This window comes from Gossypium hirsutum, chromosome D10 (assembly GCF_007990345.1).
Source record: "Gossypium hirsutum isolate 1008001.06 chromosome D10, Gossypium_hirsutum_v2.1, whole genome shotgun sequence".
Classification (NCBI taxonomy): domain Eukaryota; kingdom Viridiplantae; phylum Streptophyta; class Magnoliopsida; order Malvales; family Malvaceae; genus Gossypium; species Gossypium hirsutum.
In genome coordinates this window covers 1,852,805-1,865,686 of record NC_053446.1, presented here as the reverse complement: position 1 = coordinate 1,865,686, position 12,882 = coordinate 1,852,805, and the positions used below count along the sequence as shown (strand labels likewise).

Genomic DNA, 12,882 nt, shown 5'->3' with positions numbered 1-12,882 from the left:
TCCCATTCCTCTGATCAAATCAGAGCCGTTCGATTAAGGAATCTTTTAAAAAAAATATTATCCTTAAAAACAGTACACTGCAACATACTACTAGCACCAGTACCCCCTTTGTCGATTTCTTTCTTTTTTCTGTATCCACTAGAAATTACACACGTTAAACATATGGGTGGTTAAAAAGGATAAAAGTGACATTTACAGTAAGAGTTAGATTATATTTTGGTCTTTCTATTAAAAATGTATAAATTAATCTCTGTAGGTTAGATCAAAAAATAAATTGGTTTTTTCTGTTAAAAAATTCATCCCTTTGTATTGTTAAAAAATTAATTTTCTTATATTTTAGTAGAGGGACCAAAATACAATTTGACCATTAGTAAAGGGGCCTTCATGATACTTTTATCAGATAAATGTTGAGAAAACTAGTATATGACCACCACACTTGGTGTTGAATCAATTAAATTTTTAGACTAAATTATAGAGTAAAAATTTAAAAGTCAAAATATGTTATAAGTCGTCATACTCTTTGTACATTTTCAATTTAATTCCAATGCTTTTATTTTCATATTTGGATGTAAAAATTTAAGCTCTAGTTGTTGATACCATTAAATTTGTTTCATTAAATTCACTAATGTAACATATTAAAAGTTTAAAAAAAACACCTGTTAACTATGTAACCAAAAAAAAATTGAAATTGTAATGAACTTGAATTTAACAGGTAATTGTATCAGTGTTGATAATTCTTAAAAAATCATGTCAATATTTTAATCTAAATAAAATATTTAAATTAACTAATGGTATTAAAAAATTTGAGGTACCAAATTATGTCAAAAATTAAAGTACTAATATTAAATTTTAAATTTGAGAATAATATAGGGACCAACATTGAAACCATTATTATATAATCTCAAAAAAGAAAAAAAATTGTGTATTTTTTACTTGTGTACGTAAGCATTTTAATTAGAATAAAATATTTAGATTAACAATGACAAAAAAATTAAAATAACCAAACATGTAAAAATTTAATTTTAAAATTTGAATAATATAGAAACTATCTTAAAAAAAAAGGGCACTATTTGTGTATTGGGACAGGTTTCATAAAAAGAATGCATTGAAAATCCCTTTAATTTATTTATAATTTATATATTATAAACGAATTTAGGATATTCTTATACTATATTAGTAAAATAAAAAAAATGTTAGATGTTGTGAAAATTTTTATTCCACACTATATAAAATGGTTATCAAATAAAATATGAGTTTTTAAATTAATATTTAAAATATTTTAATTTTACACGTAAACTTCAAATATTATCATATACATATTTTTATACTTGATTTTCTTTTATTTTTTATTGCGTTATAAATGAGATAAGTGTCATCTTCGGACTTGGTTTTCGGAGTCTAAAACCCTACTCGTAATGTTTCAAATAATTTTCTAGTTTGCATATTATTATAATAATAACAAAATATCATGTTAGTATTTGATTAATTCATGAAATCAAACTTAATCAAGAGTTTTAAATTAATATTAGATTATACCACATCATGGTGTAGATGAAAAAATTTATGTAAAAAATAATTTATTAAAAATTTAGGTGAAAAATAACTGAAGTTTTGGTTGGAATGATAAAATTAAATATTTAAGTATTATTGTGTTTAGATTCAAATTTTATTATGTGTAGATTTTTTTTATTGATTTTTATATAAAAATATAAAATAAAAACATTCTATTAGTAGTATAATTTCGTAAAAATAATTTATCTTTTATTTTTTTAATTAAATTGAGATCGAATTTATTTGTAATACCAACTAACAAGTTTTTACTGCAGTAGCAAGCAAGAGTGGAAAAACCATTCATTCCATATTTTCTTAAATCATATGATTACTTTTCAAAGATTCAACGAAAGTTTGTCTTGTTATTAATTTTGTCCACAATTTTCTCAATGAGACAAAAATATCATTAGTATGAGAGTTTTTGAACCACAAAATTCTATCATTAACTTTTTAAAACAATAGTTAATTACACGGGATAGTCTTAAATTATTGATGTTATATCAATTATGTATTTCCGTTATTAAAATCATTAAATGACATGTCAAATTTACTGTAGCTAAATTTAAAATGAGAATTTTAAAGAAAAATAGAATGTTACTGCATAACTTTTAAAAGTAAAAACTAAAAAAAGGGAAAGAAAGAACGATAAAGCTTCTGTAAAAGTTTCAGAAACCTCAAAATTAATATTTTCAAAATATTCATTTTTTTTCCTTAAAATTTTCATTTTAAATCATGTCATATAAGATCTAGCATGTCATTTAACAGTTAAATTAATGGTTTTAGCAACGAAATGACCTAATTGACATAACCTCGATAATTTGGGGATGTAATTAGAATTATTTAAAGTTTAGGGACTAGTTTAGAATGAGGGTCATAGTTTGGTGATGTTTGGTGCAATTTTTCCATTTATTTCGCAATTGAGCTGATATTTAGTTAACTTGTAATCTATAGGGTATGTAGTAGCTTTGCCCCTTAAATGATAAAATGATTTGTTTTTAACCTACCAAAATTTATGATTCAATGTAAGCCCCCGGTCAGGGCTGAAATAGCTTTCTATGAAGCTTCAAGAATTTTTTTCATGATCGTAGCAAGCAATAGTGGAACCTATGCAAATTATATTTTCTTAAATCATATGATTATTATTTTCAAAGATTCAACGAACATAAAATTCTATCTTCTTTTTTTCTTGTACGCCAAAAGTACATAATTGAGGACTAGTGATGAAAGTGACAAGTTTAATTTTGATTCAATTAAATATTTGAGTACTTTATTGTCCTTTCCTATTCAAGTAAGTTATGATGCTTAAGTTTTTTTTTTTTTCTAACCAGATCATTATGTGTTCAAATTGCTTTTTATTTTGATCACTTTAGTTTAAAATATATTGTGTTGTTTTTTCGAGTTACTTTGAGTTTGTATTGGGTTATTTTAGATTTAGATCACTTCGAATTTAAGTCAATTTCGAGTATAGAACAATTCGAGTTTAAGTTGGTCGGGTCAGAATTCTTACTTTTTATCAAATAGGTTTGGATTCAAATTAAATATGAGAGTTCTTGAATGCAAGCTAACATTGATGTACCTATACTAATAAAATCATGAGTAAAATGCACGCAAGATCACTAAGCTATTAGTAAATTTACATTTTGGTCACTCAACTTTAAAAAGTTAAAAATGGTCATTAAACTATTCAAAAGTTTTAATTCAAGTCACTAGGTTGTTAAGTTTTATTTTTTTAAAGTTCGGCTAGTGAGTTCCAACCGATGGTTTGACGAATAGTCCATTTTCCAAACTGATTTGACGGTCAGTATTGGAGATCAAAGAAGAAATTGCCTGAATTTTGATTCGTGGATTCGTGATGTTTAAATCTGTTTCATGAAAAAACTTAACTATAGAAGAAAGTGCATGCGGTGCGAATTGAGAAGGCCATACAACAATAATTTTAACAGCTCAATGACTTGAAACGAAAACTTTTGAAAAATTCAATAACTATTTTATAACCTTTTAAAGTTAAGTGACCAAAACATAAACTTACTAATAGTTTAATAACTTTTAGTATAATTTACTCTAAAACTAATTAGCAGTCATACGTCTCTATTTTTTTTTAATATTTTAGTAGAGTTTCTGTAGAACAATTGTGAACCCCAAAATGTAATGTCGTTAAAAAAAACTACACAGTACTCTGGACAAATGAATTTGAGACAAATGGCAATTTATTATTATTATTATTAAAATTAAAATTAACATTTTCTGTTCTTTTCAACTTCCCCTCCCTCTTCTCACGGCTTTTTCCCCTTTCGTCTGCCCCTAAGGCCTAAACTCAAGGCAAGTTATATGGGAAATCATGAAAACTATATTTTCTTAAATCATATGATTATTTTTCAAAGATTCAACGAAAGTTTGATTTGTTTTCTATTTGGTCCTCATTTTTCTCAATGAGACAAACAGGATCAGATTCCTGAAATTATTTCAATTATATGAGAGTACGTAAGACAAATGAGAGAGTTTTTAAACCATAGAAACCTGTCTGTCCTTTTTCCATTACTAGTAAGGTTGAGTGCCATATGTCTTATGTATGCCAAAATATACGGAAATTTTAAATGATTTTCAATTTTTAAATCTTTATTCATATCAAATTTCGAGTTTATAAAAAGTTTGGTTCGGTTTTAGGAATTTATTTGAATTGGAAACAGCAATTACAGTGGAAGTGGGAGTTTTGGTTCTGGTTCGAGTTAATTTTAGGTTTATAGTTTGATATTTTTTAAGGTTTTAGTAATTCAAAATTAATGTTTTAGTTTTTCCGAGTCAGGTTATTATGGGTTTGGATTATTTTGAGTTTTGATCATTTTAATCTAAGTCATTCTAGGAGTAAAAGTACAATGGAGACATTTGTATTAAAAGTTAGGTTGTAGTTGACCTCCTTTACTAAAAAAATGGACAAATTAATTATTGTATATTAGCTCAAAGAGCAAATTGGTCATTTTGTAAAATTTTTCATCTATTTTTTTTGTTTATAGGTTAGTATGAGGTCCACATGACATTCCATTTATAACTGTCAGGTTATTTCATCAACCATACTAATATTCAATAGTAGAAATAGACAAATTTCTAGCAGAAATGACCAAATTACTCTTTTATCCAACACACAGAGATTAGTTTTCCCTTTTTTTTATTATTAAAAGTAGCATAGTGCAATTTAATTCCTAGTACAAGAGCTTTTATGATACTTTTACCTCATTTTGTATTATTTATTAGAGTACATTCGAGTTTGAGTCTTATTATTTCGAGTTTGAATTATTTAATTTTTATGATAAATCGGTTTGGATTAAAACTAATGTTTCCCTTTTTATCTTAAATATGTGTCGCTATAAATAATCATAACTTAAAAATAAAATATTTTATCGTTTTCAATATATAAGCATTTTAAATTGATTAAATAATTATTATAAATAAAATATTGCTTCCTCACCCACTTTCTATGGTTGGTATGAATTCTAACAACTGCAATAAAAATAATAAAGGTAAACTATTAGTAAGTTTATGTTTTGATCATTCAATTTTAAAAAGTTACAAAATTGTCATTAAATTATTCTAAATTTTTCATTTAAGTCACTATGCTATTAAAATCACTGTTGTATGACATTCTCTATTCATACCGCCTATACCAATATTGAAAGTTCTACTTCCACTTTTCTTCAACAATTATTTTTTTTTCATGAAACAATTTTAAACTTCACAAATCTACAAACCAAAATTCAAATGCATTACTTCTCTAATTTCGACATTAATCTTCTTATCAACTTTAATCTAAGGTACGTTCTTCTACTCATCGATGAGTATTAATCCACTGTATCGATCATCGAATCGTCGCTTGAAACTCATTAGTCGGACTTTAAAGAAAAAAAACTTAACAACTCAATTACTTAAATAAAAGCTTTCGAATAATTCAGTGACTTAAATGAAAGCTTTCGAATAGTTCAATGTAATTTACCATTAAAAACAACAAACACGGGCTTTAAGTTTGGACTTTATAGGGTTTAATGTGGGCTTCTCTAATTCATCTTTGAAATGCCCCAAAAAAACTGATGGGACTTGCCATTTTTGAGTAAAAAGGTTAAATCATAATTTTTTTCAACCTAATATTTTGGTGCATTGATTATATATAATTTTATATATTACTAGTGAATCACATAATGATATATCAACAAAATTGTAATTAAATAATTTTTTTTTGCCATATATCATCATTTACTCCATCAATAATGTATTAAATTATATAGTATCAATACATCAAAAATTTCCCTTACTCAACACACATGATGGGATTGATAATTTTTTCATTTTCACTCATCTCAATTCATTGCAGCAAGTTTTAATGTCAAATATATTACTAATTTCAATTAAACTTAATCATCACAAGTATTGAATTTAATAACTAATTTAATAATTAATTCATTTCAATTTATCAAATCAGAGCTTTAAAGGCAGAGTTAGAGGGGCCAAGTAAGGATCTTAACCCCCTAAAATAGAATCTCTTTAAAAAATATAAAAATTTCAAGTTAATATGGTGACAAAATTACATTTTGCTTCCCCTAAAATAAAGTACTCAATTTCGACCCTTCCAAAAATAAGAAATTTACAGTTTACTCCCTCAAAAATTTAATTACTTTCTCATGGGCTCCATATCAAGCTTTAAATAAATGATTGTTGCATAATGAACAAAACATTGATTAAAAAACCCCTCCAAATCAGAGCTTATTTAATCTCCAAAACATGAAGTAGGTGATTCCCGTAAATTAGATTTAGAGTTGGTAGAGTTGACCAATTTTAAAGAATGTCCTCAACACGTGCCATTTATGGAGCGTGGAGCCGTAACAAAGCTCATAGTAAGTTAGGTGTAATGTCCCGAGAACCCGCACACCTCGGGGCTGCGCAATTGCTTCATCATCTTCTCATCATTTCTGCTACGCTCCACGCGCCCTTTCAGTTTTATGGGTTACATTTCATTCAGGTTAAAATATGTTATAAGTCCCTATACTTTTTGAAAATTTGGAATTTAATTTTTGTACTTTTATTTCTAGGAATTTAGTCCCATTATTTTTCAGATTTCAAAATTCAGGTCCAACTGTTAACACTATTAGAATTGTTTTGTTGAATTCAAGATCATTACAATGTTATTTTTTAGTTACATTGCTACCAAATGAGGTTTTTTTTTCAAAAATATCACACCAACAAATTTAACAAAAAAATTGACAATGTTAACAGTTGAACCTTGATTTTGAAATTTGAACAGTAAATGAACTAAATTCCTAAAAATAAAAATATATAAACTCAATTCTAAATATGTGAAAAGTACAGTAATTTATGACATATTTACCCTTCAATTTATTTTCTTATTTAGTTTTTAGAAATGATAAAAAAGTTAATGTACAAATATTTAACATAATATTACGGATCTTGCTAATTCTTATTTATAATAATATTTTATTTTGACAAAATGGAAAAAAAATCTAATATTTATGAAGATTATTCTAGAAAGAATTCCCATGCAAACAAGGTCTAATTCTAACTTTAACCTTGAAATTTAAGATTTTTTTTTTAAATTTGACAAATTTTACTTCTCTAGTTAGACAAATCAAACCAAATAATATTATTAATTGTTTTCGGTAAAATAATAACAATTTAAACTAGAATAAATTTAGACATGATCTACACATGTTAGCACTTAATCCAGAATAATTATGGAAGAGAAAGTTCCAAATGCCTCAGCCGTGCCATTATAACGAAGGCCTCACTGGAAATGACGTGAATTTATTTACTGTAATTTGATCACATGATTATAATTACGTTGAATCCATCAATCATGTCTAACCGATAATAGATTTACATGTCAATCGAATGCTTAAGACTATCTAAAAATTTCATTAACAACAACAACTAATTATTTTATGAGTAAACTATTCACTCAATTTTGGTCACTCAATTTAAAAAATTTACAACAGCTAAAGTATTAGTAAGTTTACATTTTGGTCACTCAATTTAAAAAATTTACAAAATGATCACTAAACTATTCAAAAATTATAATTTAAGTCGTTGGGTTGTTGAAATCACTGTTGTATAATCTTCTCTGTTCACATCGTCTATACTAATTGAAAACTCCCAGTCCCTTCTCTTCTATAGGTTATTTTGTTTTATGAAACAATTTTGAACGTCATGAATCTGCAAACCAAAATCCAAACAATTTTATTCTCCAATCTTCGACAATGATCGTCAGATCGACTTGGATATAAGATATGTTCTTCTACTCGTTGATGGGCATTGATCTACCATACCAATTGTCGAATAGTCACTTATATCTTGCTAGCTGAACTTTAAAAAAAATTAACATATTAGTGACTTAAATAAAAACTTTTGAATATTTTAGTAATTTAAATGGAAACCTTTAAATAATTCAATGACCATTTTTGTATCTTTTTGAAGTTGAGGGACCAAAACATAAACTTACTAATAATTTAGTAGCCTTGGGTGTAATTTACCCTTATTTTATTAAATTAGAACTAACAATAATATTATAAAAGCTTAAGAATCAAATTATACCAAATTAAAACATAGTAAAAGTACTAAAAACATAATTAGACCACAAACAAATAGTACTAGCGCGTGAGAGCGTGGTCTAATCAACCGAAAGGCACTAGAGAGAAAGAAAAAGGCAAAAAAAACGTCCAGAAACCAACTTGACGTAAAAAGCGAGGCAAAACAAAAAGGATGCCGTATTAAACCCGGTTCTCCATTCTAAGCCGGACCGAAACTCGCCGCCACCTTCCTCCCCTCTCCTTACTAATAACAACAACAAGCCGTCACTTGTGAGACAAATACGAACCGTCTTTCAAGCCGGTCAACTCTATGGATCAAGGCGGTCAGCTCGATAACCTCTCCCCTATACTATCGGACCAAGTCCTAGTCAACGGCACTGCCGTCCCTCTCACGCTCACCGGCGACGGGAAGCTCCGGTTTTTAGGTCAACGTCAACGGTGCTTGACCGTGGAGAAGGAGGTACTCGGATTCGCTGTGGAAGAAGGTTCCAGAATCCGAATCAAGGCCGTCATGGAAGAGAGAGAAGGAATCTGCTGTTGCGGAAACAGGGGAGATTTGGTGAGGGAGAGCTTTGTGTTCGAGCCTCTATCAGAAGATTCACTCGCACTCTGGTCTCAGAAGCTTAGGGATTACATTGATTCTCTAGGTACAATTTATTTTTTTTCAAATTTTGTAAAATTTTATTTATTGTTCATATTTTTTTTTTGTTCAAATATCAAAACAGGACGACCAAAGAGATTATTAATATTTTTGAATCCATTCGGAGGAAAAAAATCCGCCACTAAAATTTTCTCAGAAGATGTAAAACCTTACCTTGAAGATGCTGATATTCAAATCACCGTCATAGGTTTGGATTATTATTTATTTTTCCACTATATTCCTGTTTTAATCAATCTTATTACTAGGAATGGATATCGGTTTGGTACAAGAAACGAAAATTAGAACATTGATTGTTAGTCTTATTGAATTGTTCGTTTTACTTAATAATTTTACGATAAACGGTATGCTAATGGAATCGTAAGTTTTACTGAATTAGATTGCTGGTATTATCGTGCTTACCAATTCAAAAATCGCTAGGGAGATAGAGATTTTTGGTGAAAGAGGTTTTAATTTAGCAAATTTCTGTTCATTGTATAGTGATTTTGATGATAACTACATGAATTTTCTCAGAAACTAAGCATCAGCTGCATGCAAAAGAAGTCGCCAAAACTATGGATTTATCAAAATATGATGGTATTGTCTGTGTTAGTGGAGATGGGATTCTTGTTGAGGTTGGTTTGAATTCTGATGTTTTGAGTAGTGCATTATTATAGAGTGTAAACTTTCATGGCTTTAATTTTATTTATGTCAGTATTTGTTGTAACTTTTTAGTAGGTGGTAAATGGACTGCTTGAAAGAGAAGATTGGAGTGCTGCAATAAACATGCCTATAGGAATGGTTCCTGCCGGTTTGTTTTCTATCTATCGCCATGTTAGTATAAGTTAAAATTTTCTTAGACATGATTTGAGGATGCAAGTTCATCTTTGGATTGTGTTTCGAAGGAATTTCTTGCAATGATTTGCTGGTTTCATGTATGTGGCACATATAAGATATTTACTTGGCCATGTAAATTGATTGTTGTGTGTGTTTTTTATCTCAGGCTACTAAAACTCGATTTGTTGCTCTATTAAGTTTGTGTTGGTTCCTCATTACGATTACTGGTTGTTTTGATTCTCTTTCCCTAGTTAATTATCCTTGAGGGAATGACCATATTTGGTGAACTATACTGACTTATTTTAGCAGTGTTGATTTGATTGTAAATTTCTGGGGCTGCAGGAACAGGAAATGGCATGGTTAAATCTTTGCTGCATGCAGCAGGTGAACAATGCTGCGTATCTAATGCCATTCTTGCTGTTATCCGAGGTTAACACGGGTGTCTATGATTTCATTGAGAGTAGCAAAAAAATTGTATTTCATTTTGGGTGAAGAAATTCTTGGCTGAACGTTTTACTCCTGGCAGGTTATAAACATTCGCTTGATGTAGCTACCATCTCGCAAGGGAAAACGAGGTTTTTTAGTGTCTTGATGCTTGCTTGGGGTATGTCGATTCTTCCTTTGGATTGCATGTTTATTTGCTACGTTTGATCTGGATCTGTTGGCAATAAGTTTGGTGATGTATTGATTTGGTTTTGACTACTGATCACAAACTTTAAAAGTACTGCAGCTTTTACTTGGATTTTCTTTTATTTCAGGTCTGATAGCAGATATAGACATTGAATCCGAAAAATATAGGTGGATGGGGAGTGCTCGTCTCGATTTCTACGTGTGTCCCTTCATGTTATCTGGTTTTCTGCTCTGCGCTTATATAATAGCTGTTGCGCCTCATTTAGGGCACAGCTTGTGTGGCACTATGATATGATTTGGGTTTCGTAATTGGAATAATTTCTGTGTTTCCTGTGTAGGCTATTCAACGAATATTTCATTTGAGGCACTACAATGGACGTATTTGTTTTGTGCCAGCCCCTGGCTTTGAAGATTATGGGGAGCCAATGAGTTTTCATTGTAGACCTACTGATGAAGAAAGCCCAAAGCAAGAGGAGTCTTTGAAAACTCAACAGCATGGATACCTTGGGTCTGATGTTAAGTTGGAGGACATGCATTGGAGGACTATTAGTGGACCATTTGTTTCAGTCTGGCTCCATAATGTACCATGGGGAAGCGAAGATGTCATGGCTGCACCAAATGCAAAGGTTTATTTTACACTCACCTTCGAACATAGTCATTTATTATATTAACCGTAAAAAATTCTCTTAATTCGCTACAATGTTCTGCTTCATTCATAACCAACAGTCAAATTTCAGTTCTCCGAATGCCGCTGACGTGAAAGTCGAAGAACAGATAACTGCTATGTTGCTTTTTTTCTGTCTTATTCTTACCATTTTTACGGGGTATATATTAGCGCACCATGCAACGCGAAGCAATTGAAATTTTCACTCTATAATCTATAGCATAGATGCCCTGTTGATCTGGTGAAAATTGTTTTCATGCTTCTTTCTGAATTTTCGGGAGCTCTATGGTTTTGAGAGAATAACTATTGTGTAGAATGTGCAGACCTCAGAACCTTGTTTCACCTCTACCAGTTTCGATTTCTACCCACAGCCATACCAAACTTAATCTATGCAATTTACTTTTGTTATGTTGATTTACAATAGAGGTTTGAACTATTCAGATTGATTTCCGTTTCTAACATTTATAATTACTTTGTTTGTCGGATGTGATCGCAGTTTTCAGATGGTTATTTGGACTTGATTATGGTTAAGGGCTTGCCAAAATTAGCCTTGCTGTCAATGATGTCAAATATGAATGACGGGAGTCATGTTGAATCACCGTATGTTACGTACATTAAGGTGAGTTCACAAATGATACATACATAAGGTATAGCAGAGATTATTATATATCTTTTATGATGGAGCTATCCATGTTATGTTCTATGACTAAAACTACAGGTGAAGGCATTCATTTTGGAACCCGGTACCCGAGTTGAGGACCCAACGAAGGAAGGGATCATAGACTCGGATGGTGAAGTCATCGCAAGGGGAAACGTAACGTACAAGGGTAATCAAAAGCCACTTATGGCCTATGATAAGGTTCAAATAACTGTGGATCAAGGTTTGGCTACTCTCTTTGCACCTAAATAGGGACATTGTTTTGATCTTCAAAGTTTCATATGATGATGGTCGCGGGTCCTTTTACGACTTACGAATCCAAACCGATCTGATTGAATCAACCGAATGCCTCTCGTTTCATACTCAGTTTCAATTTAAACAATGGAAATTTCAGTGTAGCCTTCAATATTTTAACTAATAATCGCACCCATATATCGAACTTACTTCGTCTGTCATTTGCTATTATTATTATTATTGATTCTCAATAATAAGATTAAAGTAAGTTAAATTGTTTACTATTAAGCATTTGTGAGATTTGCTTAGTATTAGTTGATGTCTTTTTGAAAAATCTGAGTTAGTTCAACTTGACTCGAAATTCAGTTCAAACTTGATTGATGTTAGAGATTGAGTTCAATTTGAGATAAAAATTGAACTGTTCGAGTTTGCTCGACTAGCTTTGATTAAGCCCTTTTATCTAGTAACAAACGAGTTAGATTTATACACTTTGCTTCAGGCCAAGTTTTTTATGTTCAAGTTTAAATTTTTTATGCTTGGTTATTTGATTTAAGTGTTAGGAAATGTTTGACTTTTATTGGTTCGAGTTGCTCGAGTTCAATTTGACAGTGATTGAATCAGATTCGAGTTGTTGGAATCCGATTTGCAAGAAAAATAAACATAGAAATGTTGGAGTTTAGTTTGGTTTTGGATATATTTAAGTCTAAGGATAAAGTAATCACTAAACTATTAGTAAATTGAAGGTTTGATCATTCTACTTCAAAAAATTAAAAAATGATCATTGAACTATTTGAAAATTTTCATTTAAGTCACTAGTATATTAAAATTGTTGTTATATGGCCTTCTCTATTTACACAGCTTGCATCAATCGAAAGCTCTCAACCTTTTTTTTTTCTACAGTTTAATTTTTTTCATGAAACAGTTTTAAACGTCATGAGTCTATGAACCAAAATTCATATAGTTTTCTTTTTTGATCTTCAACCCTGATTGTCAGATTGACTTGAGTTTAAGACATGTTTTACTCATCAATGGGTACTGATCCATTGTATCGATTTTTGAATCGTTGCTTGGAGTATGCTAGCTG

General features: G+C 29.9%; 1 protein-coding gene across 4 annotated transcripts; it reads left to right on the top strand.

Annotated features, from left to right (window-relative positions):
* Nucleotides 1–8,228: 8,228 nt before the first annotated feature.
* LOC107925234 (sphingosine kinase 2) lies at nt 8,229–12,079 on the top strand. Of its 4 annotated transcripts, XM_016855874.2 has the most exons (10): nt 8,229–8,785; nt 8,864–8,986; nt 9,310–9,410; nt 9,514–9,586; nt 9,955–10,041; nt 10,139–10,216; nt 10,371–10,441; nt 10,581–10,868; nt 11,403–11,525; nt 11,625–12,079. In XM_016855874.2, exons 1-10 carry the CDS (start codon nt 8,449–8,451, stop codon nt 11,814–11,816), a joined length of 1,473 nt encoding a protein of 490 aa, XP_016711363.2. In that variant the 5' UTR covers nt 8,229–8,448; the 3' UTR covers nt 11,817–12,079. The 4 variants fall into 4 exon arrangements, with proteins under 4 accessions (XP_016711363.2, XP_016711364.2, XP_016711365.2 ...); XM_016855875.2 differs by lacking the exon at nt 8,864–8,986 and having other exon boundaries at nt 8,274–8,785; XM_016855876.2 differs by lacking the exon at nt 8,229–8,785 and having other exon boundaries at nt 8,917–8,986; nt 9,511–9,586.
* The last annotated feature ends 803 nt before the right edge of the window (nt 12,080–12,882 follow it).